General features: G+C 38.9%; 1 protein-coding gene across 2 annotated transcripts; it reads right to left on the bottom strand.

Moving 5' to 3' along the window:
• Positions 1-5,669: 5,669 nt before the first annotated feature.
• On the bottom strand, positions 5,670-16,371 carry LOC134862963 (RNA-binding protein, mRNA-processing factor 2a). 2 transcript variants are annotated; one of them, XM_063881122.1, is made up of 8 exons: positions 15,872-16,371; positions 13,049-13,126; positions 11,666-11,704; positions 11,334-11,396; positions 10,187-10,337; positions 9,216-9,379; positions 7,537-7,609; positions 5,670-6,746 (listed from the first exon to the last, which is right to left on the bottom strand). In XM_063881122.1, the coding sequence occupies exons 1-7, from the start codon at positions 16,130-16,132 to the stop codon at positions 7,544-7,546; spliced, it is 822 nt and encodes a 273-aa protein (XP_063737192.1). In that variant the 5' UTR covers positions 16,133-16,371; the 3' UTR covers positions 5,670-6,746; positions 7,537-7,543. The 2 variants fall into 2 exon arrangements, with proteins under 2 accessions (XP_063737192.1, XP_063737193.1); XM_063881123.1 differs by having other exon boundaries at positions 9,231-9,379; positions 15,872-16,368.
• Positions 16,372-16,633: the final 262 nt, after the last annotated feature.

Here is a 16,633-nt window from a genome sequence, read left to right on the forward strand (position 1 = left end):
TGTTCAGCGAATGACTGTCTTGAGGCCTCCGCCGGCTCACGTGACCCACATCAAAGCCAATACTGCACACATGAATAATCACCTGTTAACCAAGATCACAATTTGAGAATATTTAAACATTTTAATATACTTAGCATAATCTTAATATTTTATTAATGGACCAATAAATAACACATTATATTATTATATGAGATTTTCCCAAAATAATCTAAAACATACACTATGATAAAAATACTAATATAAAGTACACCTCTTTTAATCTGTATCATATTTAATTTAAATAAATGAATAAAATATTAAAGCATATCATACAAGTACCAAATAAGCACATATAACTGGAGTTTCATGACAGTATGTGCACTTTTTACTGGTGGTTAGGGGAGTAGGGTGACAAGCTTCCTCTACAAAAGAGGAGGGTGAGGTTCAAAGATGCCCCAGAGTTAAAATGGTTTACATTAACAAAGCGGTTGCCTTTATTAAGGTTAAAATATTGCCCGGATGGTTGAAGAAACGTGGGGTTGTTTTCCAAAAGGGATTTTAACTGTTCAGTTAATCGACTGTTGTGATTTTTTAGTACAATTTAATAAGAAAGGCTTTGTGAGAATGCCATCAGTCAAGAGCTTTGGTAATTTAAGACCGGATAAGATGGAAAGTTATTGATCCAAATGGGAAATAAAGTCTAGATGCAGCAGCAGTATCAGTTCAGTGAGGACAAAGAATAAAAGAACATGAGCACACAAATAAAGAAATATCAATACTTCATAAAGGACAGAGGGCTATGTGATATGATACAATTTAAAATAATAAGGCCATCAGTGTTGATCAAAAAAACGTCCTATGTTGATTAGGATAAATTCTTCTTTTTTTTTAAATACCACAGTATATGTTTGTGTATCGATCTTAGGATATTTTATTATTATACAATATTATATTTTATTTGTATTGCCAACAAATACATTTCATATCATTGTAATGTTGTTGTTCTCAGTGTGTAGATATTTGAGAAAATACTGGGAACATTTGTTTTGCAGTACTGGATCATGTAATGTGTCTTTTGTATGTAAAAAAGTAAAAAGGAACTGTGGGCGTTATATAAATGTAGGGGAGTAAAATAATAGATATACTCAAGTAAAGTACAATTATCTTGAAACAATATAGTTTTTTAGTTAATGTACTTAGTTACTTTCCACCACTGAAAGATGGTTAGTCACATTGCTACTGATAAAAGCTAGGTGATGATAAGTATGTTGCCATGTATGCTAGATAACTCCAAAGGGCAACGCTGTTTTATTACCTCGGGTTATTGAACTGCTAATTTGTTATTTATATAATTTTCATTCATTTAGGCTTAATAATATGTTCTGTTTGTAATGTTCCCATCAGTGCTGTAATCTGTGTCATACCTTACCACTTTTAGAATCCACATAGATCTGAGTTTCCACACCAGAGAGACATAGCGGGAGAGAGACAGGAGAAACATTCAAAATCTTTAATCATCTGAATCATCAGATTCTTTGAGAAACATGAATCACAGTAACCACAACCTTTCAAATGGCAACTCAGTAAGTTTAAATAAAGATGCAGATTCTCTTTTTTCTAGTTTGTAGATGTTTTAATCTAATATATTCTTATTTGTTTAGTGTGCTGAGAAAACAAAATGTAAAATATCAATTGAACAGGAGGTTAACTTCTTTATTTCAATGTTAGTTTAGTTTTCTAAGTTTACAAAGTGGAATTGTGAGTTTCTGTTTAATATTTAATCCTGTTAGTTTTACTTATCTACATATGATGTGATTATATAATATGACAGTGATCATTTTGATGTTTATTCATTGCAATTCTTAATTAGTTTTCACGTTGTGTTCAGTTATTTAAGGTTAAATTACCTCAAATATAAACTTTGTGTATTGTTGTCCCAAGGTTACGAGTGACACTTTGGACAAATTAACAGCTGCCATGGCTGGGTGTCCATAAATTCACAGCAGCGTCCACCTATAAGTGCAGCCTGCACCAAGGTTGATAGAAAACCCACAGGCGACACTCTTGGACCATCAAGTCCACTACTGCCAATGTGATGCAGGGGGAAAGAAAACAGGACAAGGATTTGTTTGATAAGTTTGTCGAGTTAGTGTTTCATCAATCACTCCACTTTTGTGCAGGAACAGCCTGAGCTCAGCAGGAGAGTAAAGACTGTGAGCAAGAGGATGGTGAAGGCTAGTAAGTCAAAGCCCAGACGTGGTGGAGTGTTGGTGCTCAGGTATGTTTTCTGACAGCAACACTCTATTAAAGATGTCTTTATTTAGTATATACAGCTTAAGTTTATCACACAAGCAATAAGGCTGTTAAACTCCTGAGCTCTGTGAAGTGTTTTCATTTATCTTGTTATGTCTTGAGAATATTGTATGTTGCATTATTGAAAAAGCATAGATATAGGGTTAGGTTTAGGGTTTTCATCGCTTAAACAACGCTGTTGTGCATTATGACAAGAAAGCTTTGAATGTTGAATTGAAACTTGTGTATATGTCATCTAACAGTATAATGAAGAAGTGCTACTATGGGTGGTCATCACGTTCCCCCCCTGCCACAGAGCCTCTAAAACCCTCTGCCCAAAGTGCTAAGCGAGATGAGGCTTAAGACACACCTGCAGGAAAATCTACAAAACAAATGACTAAAAGTCTATATCACTCTGTTATTGCCACTTCTGTTAACCAGGTTCCCATTGAATGTCTTAACTGTTAAAATGGTTTAAAGGAGTATGTATGAGGAATTACATAAATTGCACGTAAGTGGTTTGTTTTTTGTAATTCTTTGCTACCAGGGCCCATGATGGTTGTTAAGTCCGTTAGACACCGCGGGTGCAGCAGCCTGTCACTGAAGGAGCTGCACAGTGCACACAGGGTGTCCTGGAGGGGGTCGGATAAATTGTCCAGCAGAGAGGACAGCTTTGCTGCCATTCTCCTGTCTGCCACCACCTCCACAGTTTCCAGATGAATCCCAGGACAGAGCTGGCCTTCCTTATCAGTGTGTTCACTCGTTTCCTGTCAGCAGCCGAGATGCTACAACCCCAGGAGACCACACCATAAAAGATGGCCGATGCCATCACTGAGTCAAAGAAGGTCAGATGAAGTGCCCCCTGCATCCCAAAATACCTCAGTCTCCCCAGCAGATAAAGTCTGCTCAGTCCCTTCTTGTACAGAGCAGTAAAGTGATCAGACCAGTCAAGTGTATTGTTCAGATGAACACCCAGGTACTGACTGGAGTGGGTGGAGAGTAGGAAATCCACCGTCAGGTCCTCAATTAAGAGTGTAAATGAAATATGTTTGTAACTAATTTAGTTTTGTTGTACCCTGTCTGTATAAATTGTCTGTATTAAATGTTTTAATTAGTCGAAGATTATGTTTTAAAGCTTTGATTTTGAATGCAGTACTTCTAACAGAGTAATCCTGCTCTCTGTTAGAAGTACTGCATACTATTTTTACTTAAGTACACAATCTGAGTACTTCTTGCACCTCTGTACAAATCCTACTCCCTTACCCATGGTGCCTATAAATCCTATAAAGAGAGCGACATGATGTTTGTTAAGCTTGTGGTTCTATAGCACCACACAACGGACAGAGGAAGTGGTGCAATATTAACATCATGTCTTTTCCAGCACACAACACACACATGCCAAAAGTAATGCTCCCAATGCGGCCGGTCCCCAGTGGTCACTGCAGTATCTCCCAGTGTCCTACCAACTCCCCCGATGCGCACAGATGTAGCAGGAACTGTTCATTGATTCTTGCAGCTTTAGTTACTTTACATTTTTCAGCTGCAATTTACTTACAAACATCCCTCGAGTGCAACTCCATCAATGCCATGAATTTAAGTTGTACCAGAGTGTTTAACAGTGTGGTATTTGTGTAAAGTAAAGGGTCCTAATTCTTCCTCCACTCCCTAGCACTCAGTCCAGGTTGTGCCAGGTTGCTCTTTGCAGCTGCTTCATGGTGGTCATGTGGACTCTGGGCCAGAAGAGGGCAATAAAGTCCCGCCGTAAATCTCTAGGTCTCTTTGATAGAGCTTGTTGCGGTTTTATGGCTGGTCAAACTGTTTCTCTTCCTTCTTTCTTTCAACCGTATTCAAACACAAAATGCCATAACTAATAAGAAAACCTGTTGTGGTACAGATAGAGTTTTGGATTTATTAATTTTACAATGACACAAAGCACACTTGTGAGTGATTCCAAATGTATGGTTTACACAAAAGGTTATGTACATTGATATGTAAAGAAGATCCTCTCCAAAACATGTTCTAGTAAACCTACAGCAAGGGCACCAAATGACTGAATTTTCGCTCTACAAAATGAATGCTTAAAAGGTTATTACATTTTATGGACCCTCCTCTTAGATAAGGGCCTCTTGTTTCTAAGAAAGATTTAGCCATTTAAATAATTCCTTTCATAAATGACAGGATAAATTAAATGGCATCCATAAAACAACACTTATGTTGTACCTTAATTTGTTGGTTTACCGGTAACGCCTTATTTAGAAGATGTAAAATAAGGATCTAGACTACATTGATATTGGGCCAGTCCAGTTGGAGAGACATCACAAAACAAAGAAATGTAAATATACTCAAATAATAGTATACCTTAATTTCTGATTCTAACATACAGCTTGTGTTTGCAGAGGAATCCACAGAGGAAAAGGAAAGGTTTCCTCACATCACCATCTTTGCACTCTGTATTGATTTAATGTCAATCCAAATATTCTGTGTGAAAGTTTACTGACCTGTTTTTTCTACAAAAGGGCAAATGGCTGATTCTTGAGAGAATTGTTTGCGTCTCCTGAATCATCTGTTAGTTTGGGATTTAACAGCCTACAATTCATTTATAAATTCATCTCCATTAATGCCTCAGAGTTCCTGTTCATTTTTAAACATTTTTTTACAGATTTCTGATTTAGTTCAGGAAACGTTTAATCGAGCAAAAGACCATTTTCTCAGAGAAAGATCTCTAAACTTTTGTCTGACCAACAATTAAAAATGCAAATATATATAGTCACACTTATAACACAAACACAGCAAATAATCACATGCAAGTTGATGGCAGATGTTTGACAGTTTAGGTTCTTGTCAAAATCATTATTAAATTGATAAGGAAATTAAAAAAAATTTTCAATGTTCTTTAATCTTGATTAAATGGTGAGTCAATCTGAAATCGAATGCATCTAAATTATATTAACGCTTATACAATGCCAACGTTTCAGTCTATACTCACAGTATGTCTTTCAACTCAGTGCAGCCGTCATGTATTATGTCCTGTTTATACCGTAACTTAATTGGCACAATATGGACAAATGTTTACAGTTAACCATCAGCACTGTCACCACTATGATTAGGCAGCTGGTCGTACCGGGGACAGTCACTTAAGAGTCCCTCGAGGAGCAGTCATGGTTGGTTGAGCAGAGCGCCTTACCAGCTTATGAGGGCAGAGTGTGGAGGTCAGCATGATGCAAAGCGACACTAATGCAATGGTGCATTACAAATGAAAAGTTGGCATGAATTATTGATGTCAACATCTGATGTGCACAGAATTCATTTCTTGGAGTTAGCGTACAGTGTCAGTGTTAGTTAAATTAAATTGGCTGCTGACTCGCCACAGTGATGAATGACAGATGTCCAGAGAGAAATGCATTCACTTCTTTTATTATTCATAAGATGGGAATATTTTTGACATCTTATGCACAGCAGATACAAAGACAAACATGTTTTTTTTTTTAAACCACAAACTAAATTCCTTCATCACTATTCTTGCTCTCCATTTCAAAATGGCCCCCAAGAAAAATCAACCCTTTACGTTTGTAGTCCAGTTTCACATTCTAAAAAGATCGTTTTACAGCAATCTCTTTTTAGCAGAATGGCCCAAGCCACGTTCAGAATACTTCCATTTTTGACAGATTCCCATTTCCCCTTTAAACAAATTGCACTTTTTTTTCCTTTAAAACTACGTCAACAGGATTATAAGATCAAAAAGTAACACCAAAAACACAAGAGACGACTAAACATCCAACTTATACAGGTTCATTATTTTAGTTGCACAAAAATGCATAAATATACATTACGCAAAAAAGTACAGAAACATCTGTACTTTACTTTGCTCAAATAATGACATACATTGATATGAGGATTGGGGTTGTCAGAATGTAGGGAAGCATTCACAAGGTCCATGCGATGCAAGCCATTTACACAACAGCCTAGCTTTCACAGAGGTAAGACCAAGGTTCTACAGGAAAACAAAACATTTCGCTGTCTAGGCCAAAAGGTAAAGACGCAACACAAACACTAAGAAAATTAGGCTACACAGAACTCTGCGTTCTAAATTCATGCCAAAAAGACTAACATGCAATGACTCTTAATGCTTTAAGCCTCCCACGAGCAGCGGTAACCCGTGGAAAGACTAGCTCAACAACGATTACTTCAATTAGTTAATTTTCCTCAGCAATTATGATCCATAGAGTTTGACTAGGCTTTGCATGAGCTTTTTTTTTGAAGTGCTAAGATGGTACCGCAATAGTTGCCAAGGATAAGCTCAGATTGTCGACAGCAAGATGGTTTCAACTCAAACTCCCCCCAGAGACAATCGGGAGGAGATATAAATACTGTTTGTTTATAGTAATGCACACTTGTCCATTAAATAAACCTGATTAAATTAATGAAGAGCTTGGTAAACCTCACTTCAGCTGGACAAAGGTGTGGTTTCCAGAGGCCTGAAGGAAACAGAAAACAAGATTTAGTTTAAGATCAATAAATCTGTCATTTACATTTTTTTAAATGTAATTAATCATATTATTCAGGAGTATATAGTGTTGTTGTCAGGAATTTCCAGCAGCAGATTGAAACTGTACTAATGCCATTAAAATGTTTAGTGTGCTATTAAGTATTTCATGGCTACAAGATCGTAAATGAGGAATGTATTCCAAATCTAAGCGGACCTAAGCTTTATGGTAATGAATGTACACGAAGTGAAACAGTGTGAGTCAAACAGCCTTTGAAAAGAGGTAAAAAAAAAAGCTGCATTACAAAATTATGGAATATCAGCCTGAAAGAAAAAGCATCGTGGGGATCAATAATTTATCTAAAGCAGAATTTTATTCCCCTGACAAAGCTCAACTTTTGTCCAAAACTAAAATGAACACTGTAGTATATTCTGCATCAATCCCACTTTTTCTGCTGCTGTAAGTATTCAAATGTGGATAACTGATAATATTCCATAATTTAAAAAAAGGCACAATTTACTCCTGTTTGGGTAAAGTTTGATAAGAGCCATCACTGGAAATTTTAAATGTATTCATTGCACATTTTATATCTTTAGGGGCTGAGCACCAAAATACAAAGTTAGTCATTTTAATTTATGTTTACTCATCCAGTAGTTTTCAGTCAAACATTGTGTTTCAGACATTATGCAGGTTTCAGTTTGCACGACATCAGGTTAGCAGTTAGAAGATGGTGGGTGAAGGTTGAAAAACTCAAAATGCTGTTGTCTCAAAGGTTACTCACTAAATATCTAACAAAACTGCCGGGACTTCCATCCAGGCTGGGAAGTCTCAGAGGGAGTAGGGTACCAGCGCATCTGAGAAAAAAAACACAAACATTTATGTACAGCAGACCAAACCAAGCTTCAGTGTTACAATTCTGCAGACGAAACACACTTATTTTACTTTTGAACAGCAGGTTTAGAAAGACTGTCCCATTAAGCCCTGGTCAGTGAAGCCATGGGAATGTGGGTCATGTCGCCGCTCATTGAGGACAATAGTCCTTGAGTAATTAACAAGCATGGAAATGTGGAACGTCAACCTCTCCATTTGTTAAACATTTCCACAGGGTAAGAGCTGGTACCTTTCCATACCTGTGACTAAACATGTGGCCGAATGAGGCCTCACATTTATACAAACTGAAACCAAAAAAGACGGAGGCAATAGATTTCCTAAACTAAGATTTACTAAACACTCTTACACTGCTGTGTCATACAGTCAAACTATCCAAGCCAAGAGTCAGTGGAAAGAGACCGGAGGGCTTTTTAGGGATCCTTCATCAGATTGCAATTAAAAGGGCTTTTCCCCCTTTGTGTGGCTACACAGTCAGCTTGCGTTCCAACAGAAACGTGGACAGTAAGTTGGCACCTCCAGAAAAGGCCATCAGGTCCGACAATTTCTCCAAGCAAATACCTCGCATTCCTCCGCCTCTTACGCCCGACAAAATTGTCCATGTAATAGCTGCCTACTTTGCAGTGTTGCACTCCCCTGTGCTCTTACATTGCTGCAGGAAGTTAGATCACAATGAACTTTAAATGACCCAACAAGGGAAATATTTTCCATTGCTATTGTTACCAAAAGCCCTGCCCACTGCTTTGTAGTTTGCTGCAATGTTGCATTTAGACTGCGATTATTTTGGAAAGTAAACACTTCGTACACCTATGTTGTATATTCCAACTTTCAGTAGACATTATGACCCTTAAATACAATGTTTAAAATGAGTTTTGCAAACCAGATCCAATCAAAAATGTTTTAAATTGACTTAACATGTGCAAATCGGGTCTTATTTGGTATTAAATTTTCCTTTAAGGTAAAATGTTTACTCTTAAACAATCCCACTTTATTGGACCACACTGTAGTGTAGACCAAAACATTGGTATTTTACAAGTGAGCATCCGTTGTATCCTGCAGCACACGGATGGACAGTGATGACAGAGCTCCATTATGACTACCATACGACTAAACACAAAGAGGTATTTAAATCAAGTGTGTGGTATTTTAAGGTTATACTATATCAAAGAATATACAAGTCACTTAACTGATACCATGACAGCAGTCAAGACGTTTTCCATTTCTAAATGACAAATCGTTTTATTACTATATAACTCAGGGTTGTAACAGCTCCATGTTTTGTGACAGACTGGGCACATGTTTTGCAGCAAAGAGTGATCTGAAGACTTGCTATCCAGGTTGGATTCAGCAGGACAAGTCCAGTTGCTGTAATACCTCAGGATAACGGGTATTGTTTCAAGACTCTGAAGATCTGCCTTTAACAGTGCAACATGCTGTCAAGTTTAAACTTGCACAGGTGCATCTTTTGACGTCTCAGTTTAAGCTCAAGGATTTGGGTTGAACCCAGTTTTACCAGAGATGTATTGTGAGACCTGAATGTCTACTAGAGGAAGGAAGAAGAGAAACACACACCGGTTGGTCCCTCACCTGGGCGTGGAGGGCTGCAGCAGCAGCAGCGGCCGCTGGATAAGTAAAGGCTGCATGAGGGAGGCCTGGGGTCAGCTCCGTGGTGTACAGGGGGTAAGGAGTCCAGGCATCTGGAGATGCTGGGATCAGTGCTGCTCCTGTCAGATCATCTGGGGAAGTACAGGGCAGGAGCAAACAAAAGCTGACTGACCTACTCTTGAACATACAAGCTTGCATCATGTGAGCAATAAAAACAGATGCTAAAATATAAACAGGAAAAAAAAAAATGGGTCATCAAAATGTGCTACAAAAGGGGGTTTGTTTACTTTGTCAGAATGTGGCCTTTAGTTTTATTACCGACACATTTTGTAGTAATAACTTGAACTGTTACCAAGATAAAAACTTACTTACAACCCTGAAGATGTGCACTCAGACCAGATTTTGCATCCAAATTGTTTCTATGTGGAGCACGCCAAGATCAATTTGAGTCTAGTTAAGAGACCTGCCAATCCCCCTTTGCACAATGTAATTAAGCGTTTAACAAAGGATCCTGCAGTAATGGGCCATGTTGTTACTGCTCCGCTATGGAGGCTCTCCCTTACATTTTCATTCCATACCTGTATACCAAAATACAAGCAATGGACGCAAAATGGAAATCTGGTCTGAATGCAACTTGAGACTTTAATGAACCTGTCCAATACTACCAAAATCAAACCATTGTTTTAGGTAAGTGTCCCCGTGAGAAAGTTTTGTCCAGAGTTACAGAAGCAAAGCGGGCATCTTAAGAGCCGAGATGACACATGCATGTGGTGGTGAGTTAGTCCTTAATTAGTAAGATACTGTTTTAACTTCTGCCCATTTGTCTTTAATACCACAATATTCTGAGACAGATTTAAAAAAAGGGTAATTGAGTATACTGGCATTGCCAAGGTGAGAGTGGATGAGAGAGCCTAGAGTGGTGCAGCCGTACAACTTACATGGGTCCCGTGCAATGAAGTGTGCTCCTAGAGCAGGGTGGATATTTGTGGGGTTCGGTGTGGCCATCAGCTTACTCTTTGCCATCTTCGTGTTGGCTTTAGCAAACTCTAAGCGCAGGGTCTGGGGACTTTCGGGGTCAAAACGGATACCCTGGGGGAGAGACGGAGGAGGGGGACATAGTATCGTAAGGGCGGTTTGAGGGACTGAAACTCTGTAGTCTCACATGGCTTCCTTTCCTAAAGCCGTGTTTCAATACTTGGGATTTATCCTTCAAGCTTCCCTTGAACTTAACATTGTTCTATCCTCTGGTGGCATGGTAAAAATAATTGGCTTTCTCTGAACTTAAACCGTTCAATAACATTTTTGTCATAAAACAGGAGGAAAAACAGGGAAGGGAGAAGGATACCCTCCTGAAGTATTTCAACATGATTGCATCTCTTTTTCCTCCTGACGAAATCAAGAGCCCATGTGTCTGAAGAGGAGCCAGGAGGAGAGGGAGAGGAGGAAAAGGGCCGATGTGGAGACTTTTGAGAGCAAATACTTTTAGGTGGTTGAACCCTGCTTGTGTTCTTGTGCCCTAAGCGTTGTGCCCACATGCAGGTGAGTAGTTTTTTTTGGTGTATGTGTCTGTGTGTGTGCGAGACTGCTGGTGTGTCTAAGATGCTGGTGATGCTCATAAGAAAGGCTAGTCTATGAGAGAGAAGTGTTAGATACTGCCAGATACGTGGGCTACTGAGTGACAAAATAAGAAGTTACACTACTGAAGATGTGTCCAAATAACACTACACATGTGGCTATGGAACAAGTATTACAGTAAAGCAGTGATATGCAAAATGAGGAAAGCTATACCAGTCTACGAAGGGATGTAGGTCAAAGTAAACTACCGTAAATCTACGGGATTCTGGCCTCTTTCCAAAAATGGCCCTGCCATTGAATTATAAAAAGACAAAATGGGTTGACTTTGACACTTTTTTTTTTTTTTTTTTTTTTTTAAAGGGAAAGAAGAGTTTTTGAAGCTCCCAATGTTTTGGTCTAGAATCAAGCAAAAGTTAGAAAAAAACTCAACAAAATATATTTTATGTAAATAAAAGGGGTAAAATACAACAGACCCAGAGAGGAATTGGATAAAAACAGAGCTATGCTTACATTTAGAGCATTTTTTGCAGCTTCAGCTCCAGTACGACTGTCAAAGGTAACAAACCCGACAGGCTGGAAGGCAAAAAGGGAAGAAACACACTGTGACAGCTGACAACATTGGAGGAGCATCTCAACATGCAAGAACCTGCATTTGCCAAATGTCACTATATCTATCTATCTATTATAGAAAACATATCAAGGATCAAACAAATCAGCAAAATATGTATCCTTATTTTCAAAGTCCTAAGGCAATGTTAATGTTAAAGAGCGTCACTGGACATTTGTTTTGTATTTTAGTACAGCATTAAAGCAATTCCTTCCACTGATGGAAGGCCTCTCACCTGTTTTGATGTTAACTTAATCAGTGACCCTTCATAACCCTGCGGGGAAGAAAGATAGCCAATTATCCACCCTGGAGTCACATGCAGGAAGTCAGGCATGAACACTTCTCGCTACATCAAGAGGAACCTGCTTGTGTGCACCTTCAGTTTGAGCTCAATAGAAGGCCATCACGGGTCCTTTTTGTGATGGTGTTGTACTTACATTTGATGTGGTAAAATGGAGCGAAACATGTACATTTCAAACAAATCCAACACTAGTTTATTTCACTGCAGATAGAATTTTAATATCCTTAAAACTAAAAAGAAAAAAACATTTTTAGTTTAAAGAAAAGAAAAAGGGCAAGCACAAATGAGTGAAGGATCTCTCTTATGCAGGAGTTTGGCCATAGATTAGACACCACTTCTAAAAAAAAAAAACTCCACTGGTTTTAAACTAGGTTAAAAACAGCACAAGTTTTGGTTAAAACAGGAACAAATTCCTGAGAAATAAAAGGGGAATGTTGCCTAAGCAAAGTATTGATAAATGGGATCTCTCCTGATCCTGATTTACAGCCATGGAAAATAAACAACTTTCCCTGGCTGTCATAAATCTTTAGAAACAATCCAAACCAGATTTAGCTTCAGTTATTCATACAAAAACAAGAGGTAGAATACAGTCAATATTGAAAAGGTTCTCTAAAATAAACTGAAGTGTTTTAATTTGTATAATCTGTATCCCTATTTGCACACTGTTAGCCATGTACAGAAGCAAAGGACAAAAAGTAAATGAGTGTTACAACAACTTGTGTAAACAAAACATTTCAGTGGTTTCACAATGTCTGATTGTTACGTGGGGAAATAAATAAAGTTTCCCTACATGGTGGGCAAGCTGGGTCATGGAGAGGGTTTGTTGGCCAATCGCGAGGGCTACTCATTTACACATTCCACAAGATCATCCATGTGCAAGGGATACCACTTCCAATTTGGTTAGTTAGGACACGGGTGGGAGGGGAGTTTATGGAACTGGAGTCCAGTCAAAAACAGAGCAATGGACAAACAATTATGTGGCCTCATTTCCATATATGCAAATATCTGGACGTCCATTAACAGAGGGGATTGTTTGATTTCAAAAGGAGCTCTGATGAACTTTTTACATTGTGAGCAACAGGCAGTAATACAATTTCATCATGAAAAGTGGTCTTATGAGAATATCCTGCACAATGAAATTACGGTTGCCTCCATAATACTAACAAATGTTTAAACTCTTCCTTCTGTGTGCCGATAATCCTTTAAAAATAACAAACATTCCAAAATATTTTCCAGGCCTTCAAATAAGTCAGCCTTGCTTTACTTTTAAGGGTGAAAAGTCCCGACACAACCAGGAAAAAAACTCATGTTACTTACCTTAAAGGGTCTGAAGAGAAGGTAAAGCTCCCGTGGTTTAATGTCCACTGGAAGGCCACTGACAAACAGTGTTCGTACCTGCAAAAAGAACAAAGAAAAATGTGCGTTTGTCAGCGGGAAGCAAAACATCTTAATATCTGTGTATTTTTATTGTGTCCTTATTCTATAGAAAGACCAGCATGTTGGACTATAAACTGTGAGCTGCAACATACATAGATATATATACACACATGCATACATATATATGTACACACAACACATAGGGATGTGAATGTGCAGTTTATGGTATGATTTGTGGGAAAAGGAAAAACCAAACATGTTTTATGCCTGACTTTTTTTAACAAGGTTACAGCATTCAAAAGATGGACATCCTTAGACGTACGTTTTGTTTGCAGCATAATTATTATTTTGTTTATCAATTTGGGATACATAGGACCTGATGAAATGATAAAAAATATTATTTACAGGAAGTCGTTTTTGAAAAATATAAATGTGAGAACAATGAGTTTATTTTTGCTTTGCCTGAACATGAGAGGAAAAAAATGCAACATTTATTTTATGTTTAAAACTTAAAACTGTATAAACTTGCCTTGCTCAATAATCCAACTAAAACTGCTTGTTTAGCTTGGCATACTATAGGCTTGTATGTTGTGCGTGTCACCTTATGTGCCCAACTGTCTAGCTAATGGCCGCTGCTCTTCACGGCACAAAGTTTATACCTCTTTCGGACCTGCGGAGTTTTGGCATAAACGCAACGGCCTCCTGTTCCCTTCCAGGTCAACTACGGTCTGGGACAGTGACAGGAAAGTTCAACAACTGTTAGCTCTGTCAGAGTTTTTGTTTGTGGTGTTAGCACTGATAGCTACTAGTAACCGGCTCAGCCTTCTTCAAGCTGAGAGCAGTGTGGAGGCAATCCCTGTCTGATTCATAGATATGCTCCAAGTTTGAGCCTCACCAAAGAAGGAAATTCCCTCAGAAGATGTGCGACGAGCAGCTTCATAGCCCTTCCTTTCACTATTCTTTTAACCATCTCACAACCCTAAGATGTATCAAGCGACCCCTTGGCTGGATCCTGACCCTCGGATTGGGAACCACTCCTTTATCTCCCTGTTCAAGAGGATTTAAAGTACGTCTCCAACAGATCTTATCTATTCTCTTTAAATCAATCTTGTGAACTTCAAGCATGTTACGAGCTGAAGGGGGAACTTAAATTGGTCTTCATCCTGTTAGGAAAGCCAGGACCAGCACTAAACAGACATTGAGAACCAATGTAGTGTACAGTGCGGAGTGGCCGGAGAAATAAACAGTGTTGTGCGGGGCCCATTAGTTCCCAGCCGGTGGGGAGGCCCCCACTACAATGGGGCTGCCAGACGAACAGCACTGGACAACAGTGCACAGCGTGACACCATTTCCTTCCTCTGACCTGCGGCCCCCGCCCTCCAGCATTTTTCAGGTGCCGCACAGCAGCAATTCTCAGCCCTCTACAGCTCAGCACACACAGCGACTGAAGGCCGGCTCAGCGGGACACAAACTCAATGAAGATGTTTTAACTCATCTATCAGCTTCTTGTTGACTGGGAGTGTATGAACCTGAAACATACTGTATTGTTCACAAAATCTGAAGTGCATCAGTTACTAGGTGGTTTATTTAAGAATATAAAAGGCTGACAACTGATGACTGAAAAAACATTCTTCATCTTGATTTACCACGCATCTAAATACACATTTTAGGGTACTAAATACATTTTTCTGGCCGGTTTGTTTAATCTTTGCGCCTAATAACAAGGAGACAAAATACAAAAGGACATTAGGCTAATAACAGTCAAGAGGCCACATGTGGCTTTGTTGTAAGATAATGGGAACAAAGGAGGACCAACAAAAGGCCCTGCACTCCCCTCAGTGCGTCTCCATAAGGAGTCATTAAAGAGGAAATATAGATGGCCACACAGACTTCGAGTGGCAGAGGAACTACTAGTATTTTAGTTAAAGTAATTAGTTCTCAAAATTATTATTCAGATAAAAAATAAAAATAAAGGCCTTTGTATTAAGTTAGACCTACCAAAGGATGTCAGTTGTGACATTTGTTTTAGGTTACAGTTTCATGATGACCTCTTCTCAAAGATATTGAAAACGGCAGCATTGTGTGATTATCTTCTTTGCAAAACAAAACGCCCCCTTCAACAAACCTGATGCTCAGGAAAAGATAAGAAAAAAAAATTACAGCATTCGGAAGGAAAATTGGGAGAGACCATAGATTTCTTTCTGTTTTTTTAATGCAGACGGACTGCTTTCACCCATTTACAGCGTGTTCTCAAAATAAAATACATATAGGCCTTATTATTGACCCACGTTTTAAGGCAACATAAATCCTCTACCTTTTTCGACACAAAGAAACATTAAGTGAAAATTTGGTATTGAATACGACAAATAAAAATACAGGTTTAAGAGCTCAATTGATTCATGTTAGTTATTGGCTAATCATTAAGTACCTGGTGAAATAACCAGTGAAAAAAAATATATGATGCGTCACAAAAAGTTTAATGAATAAGTATGTTGGAATAAAAATGTCTATCAGTTATAAACAGATACTATTAAACAATGCGCTTACTTCCACTGGAAGTGGTTTCGCCCCTATAAATAGCCCCTTCCTAACTTCCTTCTAAACTGACTCAGAAGAGCGAAAGCCACGATAAACCAAAGTAATTTCAGCCAACACTCAACTATCAAAAGTTGCAAAAATACATTTTTATTCGGTTGTCATTCAACAAGAACACGAGGGTCAAAGTCCGGAGCAGCGGAGATATTAAACTTTGTGTAAACTCACCTCCTCTTCGATTGAAACATTGTTGTTGGGCTCTGCGTCAGCCTTGAGACTCATGTCGGCGGAGGCTTCAGCGGCTGCTGCTGCACACAGTATCAAGTCTTTCCTCGTCGAGTGATATTTCCCCCAAGTGCGGCTGAAGCTGCAGTGAAAGTCCTGGTGGCTTTTGAATTTAGGGAGAGAAGATGTGCCGAGGTGAAGTTGTGCAGACGAGGACGGCGAGGTATCCGAGGATATCTTAGAAGTATTGCGAGAGAGAATCATTCATAAAAGGGAGGAAAAGGGAAGAAAAGAAATACAGACACGCGCTAAACTAAAGGTGAGAAGGTGGTTTGGTGCTCCGTGTGTGAGGGTGAAAGATAGTGGGAAAGAAGTGTGCGTAAAAAACAGAAAGCCTCTGCGCTCACATCAATGCCCTCAGCTGTGGGATTGTGCGGAGGAAGAACAAGTAAACTTTTCTCATTGGAGCGCGTCTCTCTCTCTCTCTGTCTCTCTATCATCCACCTCCTCCTCCTGCTTTTCAATTAGGTCATCAATTATGCTGGAGTCTGCTGTGAGCCGTAATCAGGCTGCAGATCCGCCTCAGCTGCTGCAGGAAGACCCGGCCCCTCCGCGGCTGCATCACCGTTTCTATGGGACCCAGTCAGCCAATGGTAGTTTTATTTTATTTAACACATATTGACGTTGGCCTACAGTAATAGTATATTGTAATTCTTATTAATTCATGGAACTATTTTTTATTATTATTATTTTTTCTGTTTGAAC

This window comes from Eleginops maclovinus, chromosome 4, assembly GCF_036324505.1.
Source record: "Eleginops maclovinus isolate JMC-PN-2008 ecotype Puerto Natales chromosome 4, JC_Emac_rtc_rv5, whole genome shotgun sequence".
NCBI lineage: Eukaryota > Metazoa > Chordata > Actinopteri > Perciformes > Eleginopidae > Eleginops > Eleginops maclovinus.